General features: G+C 55.2%; 9 protein-coding genes and 2 non-coding genes across 11 annotated transcripts; 4 read left to right on the top strand and 7 right to left on the bottom strand.

Moving 5' to 3' along the window:
* Positions 1–52: 52 nt before the first annotated feature.
* Positions 53–3,253, bottom strand: MRET_0413 (dual specificity tyrosine-phosphorylation-regulated kinase 2/3/4; the record flags this gene model as incomplete). The annotated part of the gene is made up of 1 exon (XM_027627040.1): positions 53–3,253. One exon carries the CDS (start codon positions 3,251–3,253, stop codon positions 53–55), a length of 3,201 nt encoding a protein of 1,066 aa, XP_027482455.1.
* A 248-nt stretch (positions 3,254–3,501) lies between these two features.
* Positions 3,502–4,290, bottom strand: MRET_0412 (mediator of RNA polymerase II transcription subunit 4; the record flags this gene model as incomplete). The annotated part of the gene is made up of 1 exon (XM_027627039.1): positions 3,502–4,290. One exon carries the CDS (start codon positions 4,288–4,290, stop codon positions 3,502–3,504), a length of 789 nt encoding a protein of 262 aa, XP_027482454.1.
* Positions 4,291–4,369: 79 nt separating this feature from the next.
* MRET_0411 (G-patch domain protein) lies at positions 4,370–4,963 on the top strand (the record flags this gene model as incomplete). Its single annotated transcript, XM_027627038.1, has 1 exon — positions 4,370–4,963. The coding sequence occupies one exon, from the start codon at positions 4,370–4,372 to the stop codon at positions 4,961–4,963; it is 594 nt and encodes a 197-aa protein (XP_027482963.1).
* A 483-nt stretch (positions 4,964–5,446) lies between these two features.
* MRET_t0004 lies at positions 5,447–5,539 on the bottom strand. Its single transcript has one exon. It is a non-coding gene; the product is annotated as a tRNA-Tyr (tRNA).
* A 157-nt stretch (positions 5,540–5,696) lies between these two features.
* Positions 5,697–5,789, bottom strand: MRET_t0003. The gene has a single exon. It is a non-coding gene; the product is annotated as a tRNA-Tyr (tRNA).
* A 179-nt stretch (positions 5,790–5,968) lies between these two features.
* Positions 5,969–6,670, top strand: MRET_0410 (uncharacterized protein; the record flags this gene model as incomplete). The annotated part of the gene is made up of 1 exon (XM_027627037.1): positions 5,969–6,670. One exon carries the CDS (start codon positions 5,969–5,971, stop codon positions 6,668–6,670), a length of 702 nt encoding a protein of 233 aa, XP_027482456.1.
* An 18-nt stretch (positions 6,671–6,688) lies between these two features.
* Positions 6,689–7,972, bottom strand: MRET_0409 (26S proteasome regulatory subunit T5; the record flags this gene model as incomplete). The annotated part of the gene is made up of 1 exon (XM_027627036.1): positions 6,689–7,972. One exon carries the CDS (start codon positions 7,970–7,972, stop codon positions 6,689–6,691), a length of 1,284 nt encoding a protein of 427 aa, XP_027483223.1.
* Positions 7,973–8,123: 151 nt separating this feature from the next.
* On the top strand, positions 8,124–10,736 carry MRET_0408 (centromeric protein E; the record flags this gene model as incomplete). The annotated part of the gene is made up of 1 exon (XM_027627035.1): positions 8,124–10,736. The coding sequence occupies one exon, from the start codon at positions 8,124–8,126 to the stop codon at positions 10,734–10,736; it is 2,613 nt and encodes an 870-aa protein (XP_027483224.1).
* Positions 10,737–10,748: 12 nt separating this feature from the next.
* MRET_0407 (pre-mRNA-splicing factor 38A) lies at positions 10,749–11,570 on the bottom strand (the record flags this gene model as incomplete). Its single annotated transcript, XM_027627034.1, has 1 exon — positions 10,749–11,570. The coding sequence occupies one exon, from the start codon at positions 11,568–11,570 to the stop codon at positions 10,749–10,751; it is 822 nt and encodes a 273-aa protein (XP_027483217.1).
* Positions 11,571–11,724: 154 nt separating this feature from the next.
* On the top strand, positions 11,725–15,171 carry MRET_0406 (solute carrier family 12 (potassium/chloride transporters), member 9; the record flags this gene model as incomplete). Its single annotated transcript, XM_027627033.1, has 1 exon — positions 11,725–15,171. One exon carries the CDS (start codon positions 11,725–11,727, stop codon positions 15,169–15,171), a length of 3,447 nt encoding a protein of 1,148 aa, XP_027483218.1.
* A 25-nt stretch (positions 15,172–15,196) lies between these two features.
* Positions 15,197–19,765, bottom strand: MRET_0405 (myosin V; the record flags this gene model as incomplete). The annotated part of the gene is made up of 1 exon (XM_027627032.1): positions 15,197–19,765. One exon carries the CDS (start codon positions 19,763–19,765, stop codon positions 15,197–15,199), a length of 4,569 nt encoding a protein of 1,522 aa, XP_027483215.1.
* Between the last annotated feature and the right edge of the window lie 28 nt (positions 19,766–19,793).

Raw genomic sequence — 19,793 nt, 5'->3', positions numbered from 1 at the left:
GTGTACATGTGGAAAAGCACAGAACATGGTACGAGGAATGAAATCTATGGTACTAGGGGCGGATGGAGGCAGACGTTGCGCGCGGTAGCATCGAGCCCGAAGTATCGCGCGATGTTTCAGGTCGGGCAACGCGACTTGCTCTTGGCACACGGGGAATGGCAACGTCCGCATTTTGGAGGAACCAAGGGTGATGCAATGCAGCATCTGGTTTCATACGGCGCTCTGGATCCCATATGAGGCAGCGGGCCACGAAGTCGAGGAACCACTCGTCATTCGTGCGTAGCACCGTGGCCAGGGACTTGGAGTTGGGTCGGCCGCGTTGTCCACGCGATGACACCACAGGACGCGGTGCACCGGTACTGTCGAAGAACAGCTTCGTACGCGTACTTTTCTCGAGCAAGTGACGATCAGGCACACCCAGAACTTCCATGATGCATGCCAGTTGATCGTTTTCATTTTCGCCAGGAAAGATCGGATATCCCGTGTAGAGTTCGGCGAGAATGCATCCCAAGCTCCACATATCAATGGCCATGTGATAGTCAATACCAAGAATCACTTCAGGCGAACGATAAAAGCGGCTCTGAATGTACGTATACACCCGCTGATCTGCGTAGCAGCTCGATCCGAAGTCGATGACACGCACATCACTGCGGCGTGGATTCGCGAGAAGTATGTTTTCGGGTTTCAAGTCGCAATGCACAATCCGAGCCTGGCGCATGAGGGCAAGACAGGAGAGAGTTTGTTGAGTGAAGCGGCGGATCAAGGTCGTAGAAAAGCCCTCAAAACTGTTAGCTTTGATCAGTTCATACAAATTTATGCTCAGCAGCTCCATCGTCACACACAAATGATTTCGGAACGAGAAGGATTCGGTCATGTGCACAACATGATGTTGGTTATCAGAATCGAGACGGGTAAGGTGCTCCATGATCTTGACTTCAATCATGGCCTGGTGATAGAAGCGACGCTTGTTCCGAATTAATTTGATGGCCACGTAGTTGCCTGTCTTGTGGTCCAGGCACTGAAGTACCTGGCCAAAGCTGCCTCGGCCCAGCAACTTGATAATTTCGTAACGATACGCCAAGTGATCACGTAGGTTGACAATATAGTCTCCACGTTCGTCGTCGTAGCCATAGTTGCGGTCATTCTTCTCTGGCACTGCGTAGTGTTTGTGTCGCGCATACGAGCCGACGTAGTAGACCGAGTCGTACTGATGGATTTCATCTTGCTCGTAAGGACACAGCTGATTGCCGTAGATGACCGCAGCCTGACGCGGCGATAGACGCTTGCTTGGAGCCTCAGGCTGAGGAAAAGACAGTTGCTTTTCTAAGCTCTCATGTCTTGCACCTGCAGCAAGCTTTCGACGAAAAACGCGCTGAATGTGCCGCTCCATCTCTTCGTCAGCCGCTTGGGTATCGTCAATAAGTGTCCTGCCAGCTCGGCGCGACTGTGTATTCGGTACGCGTCGGCGTGCGTCTCTTGGCACGGGGATATTCGACTCATAGACGGTCGAAGTGCGGGTCTCGGAATTTGTCGTGACCTTGGACGATATGTCCGGCTCGGTCGCGGTGGTTACAGAAGCCTGGTGCCGACGCAACGCCTCAGCAGCATCGGCACTGGCAAATGATTTGCGCAAAGAGCGGAATTTGACGGGCGATGGTTCTTTGGGCAGCTCCATAAACGATTTCGTCTGATTGTGGGTGCTGAAAGACGACGATTTCGTCGAACTGATACTCTGCATCGATGCACTCGTAGGCAACTTCGATTCACGCGCATTATCGGGCTCGCTCGACTTGCGGGAGAGGATGCGCACCATGGACGAGGAGCGGGGGATTCGACTGCCCTGGGCCTTGGCCGTGTAGTACGGCGACGGTTCTGATCGTAAGGGATGCACCACGTCTGCGCCTTCACGACGAGATGATTTGGGAGGAATGGTGGGCGCCGCGGGGGCCTTGATGTTTGAAACTTCGGGTCGATCTTGTGCAGTTGCATCCGGCCGACGCGGCATAGGATTTCGCGCATTTTGCAAACTCTGGCGACGTCGACGCGTGAAGAAGAGACGTGAGCGTGAAGGCGATGTGGTCAGAGGTCCATCAATGGATGCAGCGTCTTCATCTTCTTGATTCGAACGACGCGGACTCGTCTTGAAGAGATGGCTAAATGCCCCTAGCGAGCGCCGAGAAAGACGACCAGCCAAGGAACTCGTTTCGTCATGATCATCTGCACGAGATTCATTCCGTGGACGCGACTTGGGAGATTTTTGCACCTTGGATGACAATTCTTGCCGTAGTGATTTTGTTTGCGTCGGCTCAATGTGTCTCGTAGGACTGGATGGGTTCACATCCACAGCCCACGAGCCCGAATCGACCTGAGGCTCGAAACGAGAAAATTCTTGTGTTTTATTAATGGTGGGAGACGTGGTAGAAAGGGTAGTTTCAGCAAAGATGTCTGGATGCGCGCCAGACTGTGAATGCTGCGTCAAGAGCGGCGACACTTGGGCATGCGCGTCCTCATGAGGATCTGAGATCATGCCCTGGACAAAGGGAGAGCTCTTGGCACATGAATTTTGAGCCGATACAGTCTGGGACACACGCGGCTTACGCACGGGAAGAGAGGGTGGGGTGTGAATGTTCGCTGACGAGGACGGCTGCGATCGAAGACCGGTTCGGTGTGTCGTGAATTCGTCGACGACGGGATCTTCAGTTGACTCTAATGATGGAGACGAGACACCAACTCCAATGTCTTGAAGCTGCATAGACGCGAACGACGGCATTAGGGTGGCTTGTTCATGCTTTGACTGACCAAGTGAATACGAAATGGCGCGTGCGTTGCGCTCCCGTGTCGTGCGTTCCTCAGAAGACTGTGAATGAATTGGCGAATCGAGCGGGAGTACGCGCTGCGGTAAGCCAGATTCTGTATGAGCCTGTGACAGCATCCATCGTGGCGTTGTTAATTCGCCCAGACCCACCTGATCGCGACGATCATATACAGTAGTCGGCGAAGCCGGATCATGGGAGGCCTGAGTGACGGAGGGAGATGCTGCTGACCAGGGCGAACCCAGTGGTGTCAATGACTGCATTAAATGGGCACTTGTTTGTTGGTGCGACGCAGGCACCGCGCCTGAGGGCGCCCGCCTCTGAATTTGTGGTGGTGTTTGAACTGGCAGGATATGATTTTCCGTACCCACACCACCCGTGGGATAAGTATGGTGAGATGTACCGAAGGTATCATCTGCCGTCAAGTAGCCCAAGTTCATGCAAGGACGACGCGGCTCTCACCCGCTAAGTCTCACACAAAGGTCAAGAATCTAGTCCTAGAAATTCCTAGTCTCGAGCTCCGCCAGGCCGACCTGCCCAAGCCTGCGGGCTGGCGCTGTTTTGCCTGCCACATACAAGAATGTAGGCCTAGTAGGCTCTTCCTCCACACAGGCACAGACGAATGTGTTGCCCGTGCGTGGTGGGTGGACGCGGGTCACATGCAGAGCAGTCATTCGTCAAGAAGAGGCTACGGATTCAAGTCTAAATCAAAGGCGTCGTCCTCGTCCATAGCAAACGAGTCAAGCACGGGTATGTCCTTAACTTCCTCAGCAGGTGCACCAACCGCGTCTTTGTTCGTGGTATCATGTTCAGTGTCTCGAGCGGGTTCTGTGGTGCTTGATGCGGCATCTGCGTACAAAATTCCTTGTCGCATAAGTCGGTCACTGGGAAAAGGCAGCTCGTGTGGCGTGGTAGGCATTACCGGGTCGTAGTAGAACTTCGCGCGTTCGGCTTGGTCGTTGTAGTCGCCTTTTTGGCCAGAACCTTGTCCTGGCTGATGTGGCTCTGCTGCTGGAGTTGTCAAAGATTCCAAGGTATAGCCTCTAGGGGCTGAAGTGTATCGAGCCAAGCGTTGCGCGTACTCTAAAATGTCTTTGCTCGAAATAGGCATGACTTCTGCTCGGCGGATATTTTCAGCTTCGCGCTCGCCATGCCTTAAAAGAGCAAGTAAGTCAGTTTGAAGTTCATTGACAAGTGATATGGTTCGCCGCTGCCGTTCTTCACATGCTTTGATGCTTTCAATAAGGGCGTCGATACGTGACTGGTTCTCCTGGTGTAACGCGGTCATTTCGACCAATTTTACAAGTTCAGTTTGCGCTTGGGTCATGGACAATACGTCATCCCACGCAATGGTATCGAGCACAGTCCCGCTACGCTCGAGTGAGCCTTCTTCTGCAATTCGGGTAAATAATTTTGTCGTTCGATCTTCGATTGCATGAACATAATCATGTACTTCGTCCCGCAGTGGCCGCATCATGCCATGATTTATTCTGTTGAGGGTTGCCAATCAGCAAAACGCTCCGTGCTCCTTCCCCTCCACTTTTGTGGCCAGGTCTATGGCGCGAGAGGCGTCTCCGTCAGAGGCGTCTCAGTACCATCTTACTCACAGTCCTTCAGCGAGCCTTCCTGCTCGTCAGTCAAGCATTATTCGATTCGTTCCCTCAAAAAAATGCGACACCGTCCACGATGCACCAGGGAGATCCCTATTGGGATCTACTTTACGATTTTCCACGCCAGAAATGGAGCTTGATGCTCAGCTAGCACTCGAGGCACAAGAAAAGCTTGGTGATGCTATCGTGTGTGCTCCATATAATGGCCCCATGCCACTCGATGATACCACAATACCAACACGAACCGTTAACTACTGTACAGATTATGAACCTTCCAAGCCGAATGAGTATGCCTCCTTTTGTCGGAGCTTAAAAGAATGGCGTCGTATGAAACAATATGATGAAAGAGAGAGTGAGAGTGAGGAAGAAGATTCCGTGCCTCGTCGATCCCAATTCGCTCCGCCTGCATTTTATACCCATACCGTATCAAGAGCGCACAGCTTTACTAGACGTGTCCCGCCACCTGGACCCCCTCCTCGGCCTCCACCCTCATTGAAACACCTCGTTCCCTCTGTTGAGTCGCACAATAAAAAAGTCTAGCAACGTATCATCTTTCTCTTGCGAAGCTAGTGGCAATCATTGTGAGCTTGCACATGCACAGGTAGGGAAAGGTCTTGGCACGAGGCCAAATAAAACATCGAGATATCACGGAACGATATATCTAGCAAATTGATAGCTTGGTATTTTGGTAGACCGGAGATGGATTCTCTGTACAGTACTCTTGGGTTGTCTCTGAAGATACAGGATTGCATCAGATTGTCTTCACTTCGACTATGCTTCGAGATTGAACGTGTGTGATTTCATACAAAAGCCCTGGGTGTGACTATGCTCTACACATTCCCATACAAGCCGGGAAGACATCACATTTTGAGTGCTTGCACTTCACAAACTTCAAAAGGGACGCGGCGTGCAGTCATAGGGCTTCATCGACTCCGCAAGACGCGACGAGCCAAGGATTGCGCTCACCCCCGCCGGACTGGGCGCACGAGAGTGAGCAAAAAAATGTGTGACGTCGTAAAAATGTCCAGCCACCGTGATTCGAACACGGGACCTAAGGTGGTCAAAGACCGATTTCCAATTACAAACCTTCGCTCTTCCAGCTGAGCTATGGCTGGTTGGACTTTCCTTACTTTGGCGGAAATAAGCATATATTAGCCTAAGATAATATTTGAATGTCGTAATTCGCTTCTGCATCGTTGGTCGCGCGTGATGTTGGCCAAAAATTACCAGTGGCCTCCACGATTGGGTTTCATATTGAGAGAGCAAAACAAGATCCAGCCACCGTGATTCGAACACGGGACCTAAGGTGGTCAAAGACCGATTTCCAATTACAAACCTTCGCTCTTCCAGCTGAGCTATGGCTGGGCGGCATGCACTGCCACTGTTCAATTTTGTTTAAGACCCAGTCAACTTGCATAGATCCACGGTCGAGAGTATGCTCCGCCTCAGCTAAAAGGAGGTATTCATTTCTCCATTGATCGTATGCCCACCACGACGTAAAAAAGAACGAAGGAACACATTCTTTCTATATTGATATGCGCCAATATGGAAGGTTGGCTCGAATCTGCGGAAGGAACGGGCATCAGTCGTCAAAACTTGCCCATTTGTGATCCATCTTTGAGTCCACCTGAGGCACACGATGAAAGTGACTCGGATGACCAAGTCTGCCTCTCTTTTGTATTGCAGAGATTCTCAGGATCACAGTCGATATATGCGCCTGGCGAAATGACCCGTGATTTTTGCATGCGTGAGCGAACGTATATGTCATGGTCTAAGTTTACTGCGTTGGTGACCGTGCTATCGGTGATATTCTTTTTGGACTTGCGTATTTTCAATATTGACAACTATGCTCACCAGGTCAGCGCGACTCTGGCTTGTATTCAAAATGAATGCCTACAAGTAAAACCCTCTTACGAGCAACAAGTACTTGGGCAGGGGTCTGAAAGCCCTGGCTTGGACATATCGCAGTTCCAGACTAAGGCTATGCGAAACAGCGAAGAGCCAGATTCTACCCCGAGCAGAACACAAGGTATGGTACTCGGGTCTATTTATTTGATCGTGGGTATACTGTCCTGGTTGATCTCCGTATTTGATTATTTCGAACGCATCGGTGAATTGGAACGTGAACGAACCTTGATGGATGAATGTGAGGGACATACGCATCCAATTGTGACCATACTGTCCATGGTTATTTGCGTCATCGTACTCGCCACTATCGTATTTTTGGTCGTACAGCACGGAGCATAAGTGACTACGTGACTGGATCTATGCGTAGTAGAAGTGATCAGACTTCTTTAGTGCCTGCACCTCGAGAATACCACCAAGGAAGTGCTCGTGATCCAACTCCGTAGCGCCTTCTCGAAGTGCAATCATGCCTGCTTCTACGCACACGGCCTTTAGCTGAGCACCATTCATCTCGTCTGTAGAGCGCGCTAGTTCGGCAAAGTTCACGTTAGGGCCCACAGCCATCTTGCGGCTGTGAATTTCCATAATCCTGGCGCGGGATTCTTCATTAGGTAGGGGAAACTCGATTTTACGGTCAAGACGACCGGACCGAAGCAGGGCAGGGTCAAGGATATCGATACGGTTCGTAGCAGCAATCACCTTGATATTGGCCTCACTAGAGAAACCATCGAGCTGGTTCAACAGCTCAAGCATGGTGCGCTGGACTTCACGATCGCCTGATTTGTCCGAGTCGAATCGCTTGGTTCCAATGGCATCGATTTCGTCGATAAAGATAATGGCAGGAGATTTTTCCTTTGCGAGCTCGAATGCATCGCGTACGAGCTTGGCACCGTCACCGATAAACATTTGCACAAGAGATGGACCTGCCAGCTTGAGGTAGCATGCATTCGTTTGTGCAGCGCAGGCTCGAGCCAAGAGCGTTTTGCCAGTACCGGGAGGGCCATACATAAGGGCGCCTTTCGGTGGCTTGATACCAAGGTTTTTGAATTTTTGCTCCTGTTGCATGGGAAGTACGATGGCTTCGACGAGCTCTTCGATCTGCTTGTCGAGACCACCAATGTCCGTATATGTTTCTGTGGGTCGTTCATCGACTTCCATGGCCTTTACACGAGAATCGTATTCTGATGGCAATTTGTCCAGGATGAGGTAGCTGTCCTTGTTGACACCAATCAAGTCACCTGGCTCTAGCTGATCTGCTGGTACAAGACCAATGAGCGGCAGGAAGATAGTTTGGCGTGTCGATGTCTTGATCACAGCGCACTTGCCAGGTTTGGGACGACCGACCGACTCGGCCTGTGCCTTGGCGTCTTCCGAGTCTTCGTCAATATCAGGATCAATGTCCAAAATTTCCACTACATTTCCCACAAGGTAAGGCAGCACCTTGTTTTGGGAAATCTTCTCTGTATTGTCCGTGATGCGCTCTCGGGTGACAGCGTCGTCGTGTTCCAGCCGCATGAATTCTGATCTCATCATGCGGATTTCATTTTCCAACATGCGCTTCCGCATCTGGATCTCAGACACTTCCGCATTTCTTATCTCCTCCGGCACATTCTCATACATATTGGTATCGCCGTCGTGGCTCATCGTGACAGCCGTCGTCGACAATCGTGCGCGCTGACGTAGACCTTTCTGCGTGGCGAACGCATTCTCCACGATCGTGAATAGTCACGTGAAACATCGCGTGCGCTCGTGCAAGGCGCGCAACAACACACGCACCATCACCGTCGACGGTAGAATGGACGTGGACGGCGCCAATGTCGGCGTCGGCACGGCCGGTCGTGGGGCCCAAGAGCGTGCAGCTGGCTTTTTTTCTATCACGGAGCCTGGTATCGACACGCCATCCCAGAAAAAGTCGCGCATGCCGTTTATGCCCACGCCGCGCAAACGCCCCGTGCGACCCGTCGTGCCGGTGTCCAGTCCTGCATGGACGAAGCGCCCAGAAGACTTCCATATGAAGCCTTTGTCCGACAGCACTATGACGAATGTTGCTGGTCGCATGAGCCCACAAAAGGCGCCTGTCCACACGCCAGCAGCAGGGCCACGCGTTGTCCGTGCGGCCGTGATACCGGATGGCCCGCCTACGACAGTGACGCCAGCAAAAGTGCCTGGCATGCGTCCGACGCGCCCTGCAACATCTTTGTCACTATCTAGGCCTGTCCCGCCCCGACCTGCTACATCTCTCGCCGCATCACGCACAGAGGGGACGGTGCCCCAAGAGCGACCTGCTTCGCCTGCCCTTTCGCCTGTGCCACCGATTCGTTCTGTCGTGCATCCATCTCACGCAATGTCACCTGCGCGAAAGGTGCGCGCCAAGGTCACAGAGGGCATCATACCCAACAGAAACCGAAATCACGAGGCACAAGTGACACCCAAGCCGAAAATAGAGAGACGTGCTGGCTCTCCTATGCGGCGCATACCTCGTCCACCGTTGCCTGATTCTCGTATGGATATATTGGCTTTGCAGCAGCAAGTGAGTGACAGCTCCTTTGTGTTGGAACAAGATGATACCCAGACGATAGACGCAGTCCAAGTGCATGTGCGCCTACGTCCCACCCATCCGAACGAAGAGTGCGCTTGGGTAACGCCACCGGGATCTGCCTCATTGATGCTAGATCCGGCCATTTCGGAGACGAAAATGCAGCCGAATCTGGGCATGCCGTTTTACTTCGATCATGTGCACACAGGCAGCTCGAATGCGAACGTCTATGCGACATTAGCTCGGCCCCTGGTGCATTCGGCGCTGCATGGCTACAATGCGCTTATCTTCGCATACGGGCAAACAGCCAGTGGTAAAACGTTTACATTGAGTGGTGACGACGATGGTCGCGAGCCTGGCATGATTCCCCGCGCCGTCAACGATCTTTTCCAGGGCATTTGTCAGGGATCCGCGCAACGAGAGTATCTGATTCGTGTGAGTTATCTCGAAATATGGAACGAAATTGTCAGAGATCTGCTGGAACCTACGAATCAGCCCCATGTACGTGATGACCGACGACGGGGAGCGAATGCCGTGCTTGTGGCGCCGCTCCATGAGGAAGTCGTCACGTCGCCTGCGGGTGTGTTCAAGCTGCTCGCGCGCGGCGAAGCGAATCGACACATGGGTGCCACCGACTGGAACGAGCGCTCATCGCGCAGTCATACTTGCTTCAAAATCACGATTGAATCGTGGGATCGTGAGCCGAGTACGATGCGACCGTACCGAGTCAGCGAGCTGTCGCTCATTGATCTCGCTGGATCTGAGCGGCATTCCACACATACATCACAGCGCCGCACGGAGGGCGGCAACATCAACAAGAGCCTGCTGAGCTTGGGCAAGGTGATTTTCGCTCTATCGGAAAAAAACGTGGGGCATGTGCCGTACCGCGATTCCAAACTCACGCGCATTCTACAAAACAGCCTGAGTGGTCGCGCACGCATTGCTGTGGTATGCACACTGAATCCATCGCCAGTGATGGTCGAAGAGAGCCTCGGCACGCTCAACTTTGCGCGTCGTATCAAACACGTACGTGTACGTGCATCGATCAACGAGTTTGAGGGCGACATGTCGGCCCTAGACGAGTCGCACGCGCTATTGGCTCGGTACCGCGAGGAAATGGGCACACTCCGCGCCCAAGTTGCTAGGCTGGAGGCACACAAGAGTCGCGAGTCGCAGCCACTGACTGTCGAGGCGCTGCAGTCGCGTCTCGATGAGCTGGGCGCTTTGATCCTGCCAGGCGGACAGGCTCCGCCCGAGTCCGAGGTATCGCATCCCATCTCACCAACTAAGCAGCGCGGCTTTACCTTTGATGATCCTCTTCCTGTTGTGCAAGAGAAACTGCATGCTGCTCTGCAAAAAATCCAGCGACTCGAAAGGCAGCTGGCCGCTCGTTTATCCCTGCCTATGAGCGCATCCAACGAGAAGGATGAGCGCATCCAGTACTTGCTCCAGCGTATTCAAGAGCTCGAGACGGTCTGTGAGGCGCAGACAGTCGATGCGCCGCAAGCTATCCGCGAAGACGTCGAGCTGGAATGGTTAGAGCGTGTTGAGGCCGCCGAGGCAGCAACACGTAAGCGCGAAGCGTTCCTTGCTGAAATCAGCGCCGAATGCACACGACTTCGGCGCGCTAACGAGGCTCTCGTACGTCTTGCGCATGCACAGACGTCGTCGATGGTCACGCAACTCGCCGAGCGCCAAGACGCGCCCCGCGCCCCGCCCGTGCTTTCCATTTTTGCGCCGCGTCTCCGGCCAGCGACTGTGCTTGGGACGCAACGTACGCAGACTGCACCGGAGATCAGCATTGATGATGATGAGTCCAGTGGTCGTCTGTCGTCCAGCGATATAGACGACCTGCTCCTCGATGCCGAGTAGTTTGTAATATAGTTAATCAGGCGACCTGCTGGGTGATCGTGACCGGAAAGCCGGGCTCGGCGTACGAGCGAGTCGCTCATGAAGGCGTTCTTCTTCCGACTCCGATTGTTGCGATTCGTACGCACCGTCTTGTGGTGTTTCGTGCGGGCGACTCTGAGAACGCAGGGTATCGGCCTGGTGCATACGCGTGCGGTGCTCCGCGCGCAGTGCCGCGAGCGAGTCGTCGCTATCACTCCCGCTGCCTTCCTCCAAACCATCTGCATCACCACGGAGCATCGCATCTTCAAGACGCGATGTGCGCGGGCGCAGACCTTCTTTGGCCTCGAGCACAGAGCGCTTGGTCAGGCGTGGCAGAATGAGGTCACATACACGCTCTTCCGTTAACAGAAGATCCACAAACTCGTCCATGTGTGAAAGAGAAAAGTTGCCAGCCATATCGCGCCACCGCAATTTGCGATAGTCATTCAACATCGGCTCGAGGATTTCGTACACGTCGATCGCTGGGAATGTCAGGCGCACATACATGGCCGCGACGGCACGCAAGTACTTGAAGTCCTCCGCCGCCAGGTACTCGAGAATGATTTCACGCTCAGGCTGAATCTGCAATAGTTTGAGTACGAGGCACAAAAATGGACTCGGCCGCTGCATACCGAATGTCCCACCGACATACGACAGCTCAACAGCCTTGTCCACCAGCGTCGCAGCCGTCAGGGCAAAGCAGTCATGCTTCCAATACGTCGAGTCGTATATACGTGCGCGAATCACGCGCTCGACCAGGAACTGGGGATTCGTGCCATGAATCGATTGGGCACCAAACGCTGTCGTATTCGACATCGCCTACCCAGGCGCCCAGAACGCGCGTCGCGGTGCCAAGGGGTTCCTAGGGACACGTGACACTAGCGGCGTCGGCAGCCCTCGAGACGCCCTCTCCACCTAGCCGAAAGGCCACCGTCGTTGCGACCCGAACCACAGCCGGGTGGACATTGCCATGTCGCGCTTTGTCTCGGCTGACGAGGCAGATTATGCATCGCTGCAAGAGCAATTGCTGCACAGATCTGGCAACGACGACGGAGCCGATCAGATGCGCGCCTCTGTCTCGGGTCCCGTAGACTCGCGGTCCTCGTCCGCGTCATTACGATCGACTCGTGCTTCGTCCAGCCAGGCTGCTTCCGCTACGGCATCTCCCTCTCTTGTTCTTACAGAGTCGTCACCACTCCTGCGCGGCACTGGTATGGATAGTCGCTCATCGGCAATGCATCACGCGTCCTTGTCATCGCAAGAGGTGCCTGTCATGCGCAAGCTTGGGACGTGGGATGGTGTCTTCATGCCTGTCACACTGAATGTATTGGGCATCATTTTGTTTTTACGATTCGGTTTTATCTTGGGGCAGGCAGGACTTATTGGCGCGCTTGCCCTGCTTGTCGGGAGCTATGCCATTGATACACTCACCGTGCTGAGCCTGAATGCCATCTCGACGAATGGACAGGTGCGTGGTGGCGGCGCATATTACCTGATTTCGCGCTCACTCGGCCCAGAATTTGGCGGATCCATTGGTCTCGTCTTCTTCTTTGGTCAGGCGTTTAATACGGCCATGAATACCCTGGGCTGTGTGGAGATTCTTGTCAACGCGTTTGGTGAGTCGAGAGGCTACATGACCTTCATGCCGGAAGGCTCGCCATTCTTGTATTTGTACGGCACGATAACCCTATGGCTGTGTACATTTGTGTGCCTCTTTGGCTCGTCACTCTTTGCTCGTGCTACGCTCATGCTGGCCATAATTTTGAGTTTGGCCATCCTCAGCATTCCTTTGTCGTCGTTCCTTGTGGAGCCATTTGAGGACTCGGTACGCTCGGTGTACTACTCAGGCTGGAATTGGATCACTCTCGCTGAAAACATGTGGCCCAATTTCACGTCTGGCGCGGCTGGCTCATCTGCGGCGCCGGGAAAAGAAAATTGGCGTTCTGTGTTTGGTGTGCTATTCCCGGCCGTATGTGGCATCTTGGCCGGCTCGTCCATGTCGGGTGATCTTCGCAAGCCGAGTAAAAGCATTCCCAAGGGCACAAACTGGGCCTTGATTTTTACGTTTGGTATCTATGCTCTTTGTTTTGTCGTGTTGGCTGCGACCGTCCCACGAGAGTCGTTTTACATGAACGTCATGATTGTCGAAGCGATTTCGCGATGGCCCTCGATCGTGCTCATGGGCGAACTGGCATCCTGTGTGTTCTCGGCTCTCATGGGTGTGATGGGCTGTGCCAAGATCCTTCAGGCCATTGCACGCGACGATCTGTTGCCGTTCCTCGCTCCCTTTGCGCAAGGAACGGCGCATGCTGATGTGCCCACGTATGCGGTGTTGTTCACGGCCCTTCTGTGCCAGTTTGTGCTCCTGCTCGACTCGATCAACCTGATCGCACAGCTCGTGACCATGACGACCCTCCTTACCTTTGGCGTGCTGTCCGCTGCGACCTGTGCCCTCAAGGCTGGTGGCGCGCCGTCGTTCCGTCCGTCGTTCCGATACTGGAATATTTGGACAGCTGGCGCCGGCACGATTGCCTCGCTGGGTACTATGCTGGTGACCGACAGCTACACGGCGAGTGTGTGTATTGCCGTGACGGTGCTGCTCTTTATATTGATCCAGGTCTTTTCGCCGCCCAAGCCGTGGGGGGATGTCTCACACAATGTCACGTACCACTTTGTGCGCAAGTACCTTCTCCGCCTTGATGAGCGCAAGGGCCATGTCAAGTACTGGCGCCCTCAGATTTTGCTGCTGGCGAACGATCCTCGGAAAGAGTGGAACTTGATCATTTTCTGCAACTCGCTCAAAAAAGGCGCTCTCTACATTCTGGGGCACGTGCTCCAAGGTCAGTTTTACGACTGCCTACCAGAGTTGCGCCAGACGCACTTGGAGTGGCTCAAGCTGGTGGATGTGAGTGGTGTCAAAGGCTTTGTGGATGTGGTGATTGCGCGTGACGTGCGTGAAGGTGCGCGGAACCTCATTCTGTCGTGCGGTTTGGGCGGCATGCGTCCGAACATTATTGTGCTTGGCTTTCCGACGGCGTTGCAGCGTGCGAGCGAGCATCATCGCGGACCCGTGGCGCGTGTGCGGCCCAGTGAGCCGCCATCTGTGTGGTCCACATATACCCAGCCGATTGATGGCGCCAAGTTCGTGGGCATTCTTGAAGATGCGCTTGCGCTCAACAAGGCTCTAGCGGTGGCGTATGGCTTTGATGCGATGGACCTGCCTGGGCCGTCCAAAGTGGCGAGATACGAGCCGGCGCTGGGTGAGCAGTACATTGACCTGTGGCCGATTCAGATGGCGAATCATGTACGAGACGAGGCACCGTCGTGGGACACGTACACGATGGTCCTGCAGCTCGGCACGATTCTCAGCTTCACGGGCACATGGCGACAGCACAAGCTGCGCGTGAATGTGTTTGTCGAGCACGACGATGAGATGGCGTCAGAGCGCCTGCGTGTGCGCACCCTGCTCGACAATCTGCGCATTCCTGCGTCGCTGCGTGTATTTTGTCTGTCTGGCCATGTGCCGCGCTACGATGCCATTGTGTTGGGTAAACGCGCTCTGGACTCTGAGCTCACCGAAGTGCTCCAGGATGATCCGTGGTGGAGGCAGGTGTGCGATATGCGTCGCAGAGAAGAGCTGCAGAAGCAGATGAAGCACAAGGCGGAGCCTATTGACGCGGGCGCACGACGTCATTCTCCGTCGCTCTCCTCGGTCGATGGTCGACGTCGCGCACGCCAGTCGCGGCAGCTGGGCGTGAGCTTGCCCGAAGAGCATTTGGCGTACCACTACAACAACATCCGCCTAGGTCTCTCGCATCCAGACGCCCACGACAGACAAGACGACGACGCCGACTATGCGTCATTTCAGCTCGATGCGGACAACACGTATGACGAGCTCGAAAGTGAGTTGGCGTCGCTGGCGGTGGACTGGGATCCAGCGTACCTGATCCGCGCGCGACGTGCGAAGCAGCAGCAGCGAGACACACAGAGTGACGGCATGTATGGTGTGTCGTACGGCACGCTGTCATCGTCGCAGCAAACCGTGACACCAGCCACCGTGCACACGCAGGACGCTCGGCCGCGCCGGGGCACCGAGGTGCGCTCGCCACACACGTCCCCCCGGTCCGTGCCGGAGGCGGCGCCTCTGATGCCAGCTGTGGCGCGCGGCGGACGCGCGCTGACCTTTAACGATTTGCCCAACCATGCACAGTACTTGATCCTCAATGAACTCATTCGGCGCTACTCGACGCGAAGTACCTCTGTTGTGCTCACCGCGTTGCCGGCGCCGGCGCCTGGCACATCCACGAGCGAGCGGGACAGTCTGGCGTACTTGCACCAACTGCAGAGCTTGTACAGCGGCGGCCCGCCCGTCTTGGGCGTGCACGCCACGACTCTGACCATGACCATGACCCTGTAATCATAGTTTTTCGTATCTATATATGTTATGCCACCTTGCTCGCGAGACTGCGGAGCAGCGGCACATGGAGGTATGCAGGACAGTACGTCTCGATCCCGGTGACTTCGCGGGGGAGCGGCAGTTCGTACGGGCCCGCCTCGTCGATCTCAGGCGGGAGGAGCAGGTGGTCGTTGCGGTCGTTGGGCACGACGCGGCTGGCCACCGCCTTGAGGATCTCGGGCGAGATCGGGTTCTCATAGTCCGCCACATGGTAATGCGAGATGAGCTTTTGAATCTGCGTGGGCGTAAGCATCCAGCACACGTCGTAGATGATGTCAATGTCGCTCATCGTGGCCTTCTTGAGCTGCAGCAGCTTGGTGGCCTGGAGCAAGTGCTCCAGCTGCAGCGAGCCTTCCGGCATGTCGTGCGATTTGCACCACTCCTCGAGACGTGTGATGTTATACTGGATCTGCATCGCGCGTTTCCACGAACAAAAGTGGCGCCGCATCAAGAGGTCGTTGAACGATGTGACACCGATCATCTTGAGCAGGTCCGTGATCACTTGCTGCGTCACACTCGGCTCGACATAGTAGCTCTTGAGACACTTCCATATCTTGTTGAGAATGCCCAAGATGTCGTCCATCGTGTACGACGGCGCATTCGAGCTCGCCAGCAGGCGATTCAGCAGACGGCCTCCCGAATCGTTGGTCACAAAGCCCGGCAACGATTGCGACTCTACGAGCGCCGGCACCACCATCTTGTTCAGCCGCTTCTTGACTTCCTGCATCCACGTGTGGTAGATATTGTACTCGAGCGAGTCGAGGTCGTGCTTGACGATCGTCACGAGGCGCTCATAGTCGCCCCACTCAAACTCGCGCGCCGAGCCATCGACACCCGGGCCCACACCCTGGAGCATATCGCTCTCAGCAATGCACACAAACGATAAAATCTCGTGCACGTTCGACAGCCAAAAGATGCCGGGCATGATGGCATCTTCGCCGTGGAACGACATCACATGCTGCTGAATCGTCTGCATGACATTCGCCAGGAACCGCTCGCTCGATCGTACCAGGCCATACTTCCACATCTCGTTCGTCACGAGTGAGATCAGATGCGAGGGGAATAGGACCTCCTTCGGCCCTGGCGGGTTCTGCAGACTCGGCAACGGGATCTTGAGATACTCGATCAGACCGTGCAGGACGTCCTCATCCAGCTGTGCCTCGTCCTCCAGCAGATCAATAATCTCCTCCGGTGGCACATCCGCGCCCCGTCTCTCGTCGAGCACATCCTCGTGGAATTCCAGCACATCCGCCGCAGGCACGTCGCTGGCCATACTGCGATGGTGCTGATGTCGAGGGCCCAGCGGCACCGTCGTCCCGTTCCGCTCATTTTCGGCCGTCGCACGACTGAGCTGCTCACGCAGCATCGCAATCTCACTGCGCAGCGACTGCACCATCGACTCGGGCGCCTCGATAGAACGGATTTGCGAATGCAACGTCGCAATCTCGAGCTCCAAATTGCGAATACGCTCCTGCGCCTGACGCAGCTGCCTCTCGAGGTCCATGCGCTCAGACCGCACAGCTTCATGCTCTTCCACCGGCACACTGGGCTTTTGCACCTCCGCTTGCAGGCCCCGCGCACGAGCATCCAGCTCAACGTGACGATGCTGCCACGAGGAAAGCTGGGCCTCCAGCTCCTGGAGCGATGCCCGCAAATCTTTGTTCTCGCGCGTGCGGTCTTGCAAGCTCTGCGTGAGGTCGACGACCTTGTTCTCCAACTTGTAGGACACCTCTTGGTAGTGCGTAGCGCTCTTAGCCTCCGTGCGACGCTGCAACAGCGCACGCCGTGCCAGACGGCGGCGGTACAGCGACTGCAGAATGATGACCTGGCGGATACGGCTCGAGGCCGCACGGCGTGCTAGCAAACCACGCGCGGCTGTCTGCAGCTGCGTGGCATGGTGCGCCTCACGTACCTGGACCAGACGCGCACGAGCCTGGTGCGCACGAATCGCCTGCTGGATACGCACGGCAGCCTGGACAGCCTGAGAGCGGCGCTGGCGCTGCAAGGAACCGCGGATCATGGTCTGGAGCAGGACGGCAGCGCGCGTCTCACGCGAAGCCACAAATCGCGCATGCGCGGCATGGCGACGAATGTGCGACTGGAGCGTAAGAATACCGTGCTTGAGCGACTGGAACTTGCTCTGCACCGAGTAGCGACGCCACGCCGTTTGAATCGTGCGCGTGCGCTCATTGAGAACGTTGCGACGCATTTGTTCAAACAGCGCCAGTACACCCGCGCGGAAAAAGACCTTGTTGAGACCAAAGTGGTACTTGTCAGGCTCGATCGTCTCGGACAAAATATACTGCGCCAACTCGCGCACCTTTTCCAAAGAGTTCATAGTCCAGTGCTGCGACGGCACGAGCATATAGTAGCGCTCGACAAAGTCGGCGAAAGTCCAGCGGCCGGGAAATCCAGCACAGCTGATCCGGATCGTCTCGAGCACACCACAGGCACGCAGTTGGCCGAGCACGTTTTGCGGCTCGACTTCCCAGGCCACCTTGGCGTCATTGGGCTTGATACACCGAATATAGTGCACCTCAGTGGATCGCATCGTGTCCATCAGCGCAGCGAGGGACGCCTTGAACTGTGAGCCGATCGTCGGCTTCTTGTGGCCGGCACTCTGCCCCGACGCCCGACGAGCTGGCGGTGAAGGCAGAGCGGCATCAGCAGCAGCACGCGCATCCAGCACCGTCTTGAGGAAGGGCGACTGCGTCGAGTCAAGCAGCGCGAGCTGCTCGTCAGGCACGGTGTCCTTGTTCTTGTCCATAAAGCCATCGACGTTGTACGTCACATCCAGGGCATAATGCTTGACCGTGAAGGCCGACTCGGCACCGAAGCGTGGCTTGGACAGGAACTTTTGGTACTCGGGCTTTGGCTGCAGCTGGCCGTACACCTTTTGCAGGAACGACGCATCCTGACCCGACGGCAGGCGCGACTCCTCATCCAGCAGCGACAGCAGACCAAACTTGGACTCAATCATATCAATACACGGTTGGTTGTCAGCAAAGTGGATAAACTGCCATGGAATCTGCTCAGCAACGTACTCCTCCTGCTCGAGCTTGAATACATGCAGGTTGAACTCGTGCTGGAGACGCTCATTCGCATAGTTGATGCAAAATTGCTCAAACGAGTTCACCTTGAAGCATTCAAAGCCGTAAATGTCCAGCACACCAATCATAGACACCGCTGACTTTTCGTCGCGCGGAGCGAGCGACTTGTTCATCTGCGCCACAAGCCAGTCAAAGAGACACGTATAGATGTACTTGGCCACCGAGTCACGCACGGCCAATGCCTGCGCCTGCGACAGACTCGAGACAATCTTCTCACCTCGCAGCTGAATCTGGCGCTTGAGCATCCATTTGCGCAGCTCATGCGCATCCACGCCGAGGAAGCTCGCGGCCTGTGCGAGCGCAGGGTCCTCAGGAGCAATGTTGGCATCGTTGCGCGTAGCGGTAATAGCTACATTACCGAGATGCAAGAGAGCCGCAAGCACCTGGAACATCTGTCGTTGTGTCTCTTGGCTGACGCCGATGGTCGTGAATGCATTCACAGTGGATTGGAACTCAGCCGCATCATCCACACCTTGGATGGCAAGATGCTCTTCGCTGCCCTGATGTAGATAGTGATAGTCCGCCGCCTTGCCAATCCCGAATTGCGCCCTGAGCTCGTCTGGTGCGCCAGCACAGAGCTGGTAGAAAATGTGGTAGTTGCGCTCGACCTCGGGCTGGTACACTAGACGCGAGCGCTCCAGCAGGTACGTCCTCATGCGCGCACCTGCGATCTCGTGCCGCTCATCAAAGACAATCTCGAGGTATTTGCCAAAGCGCGACGAGTTGTCGTTCCGGGTGGTCTTGGCATTACCAAAGGCCTCCATGACAGGGTTGGTGGCTAGGATAGCCCGTTCCGTGTCGCTCATGACATGCGATCCTGGGCGCCTAGAAGACATACTTTCAGGATCTTCTACCGTCGCAAAGTACCGCATGATATACTTGGCCGACATCGTCTTACCGGCACCGCTTTCACCGCTGACCACAATCGTCTGATTCTTGCGGTCGCGGATCATGCAGCGATACGCATCTTCTGCGACGGCAAACAAGTGCGGTTCCAGTTCTCCCCGGCGTCGTCCTGCGTACGCTTGAATGATTTCAGGGCTGTACAGGTTCAGGTCAAAGAATGGGTTCACAGCAATCAGCACAATACCCGAATAGGTATAGATGGTCCGTTGCTGATACCTGTTGAGGATGGTATGTAATACCGAGGCTTCGTTCAGATGACTCAGAGACGTAAGGTCATCTGACGCTTCGAGCAGCGGTGGATTCCGCAACGGAGGCAGTTCGCGGTCGACCCCGCCAGGTGCCTCGAGCTTGGCCATCGTCGTGGTGACCATTCGCTCCGCACCTGTTTCATCGAGCGTGAACAGCAATTCCACTTGTCCAGACTCACTGATGTGAGGCTCCTTGGTCAATGTTCCGCTCACCCAGCCTTGCACGTCGTCTGGAAACCACGCCTTGGTCCCTGCCTCGTATGCAGCCAAAGGCTGCGACAGTGTAGGCATATTGCACGCAATCGTGTGATTCACTTAT

This window comes from Malassezia restricta, chromosome I (genome assembly GCF_003290485.1).
Source record: "Malassezia restricta chromosome I, complete sequence".
Lineage (NCBI taxonomy): Eukaryota > Fungi > Basidiomycota > Malasseziomycetes > Malasseziales > Malasseziaceae > Malassezia > Malassezia restricta.
Note: the sequence above shows the minus strand (reverse complement) of the source record. Positions and strands in the feature narration are given on the sequence as shown.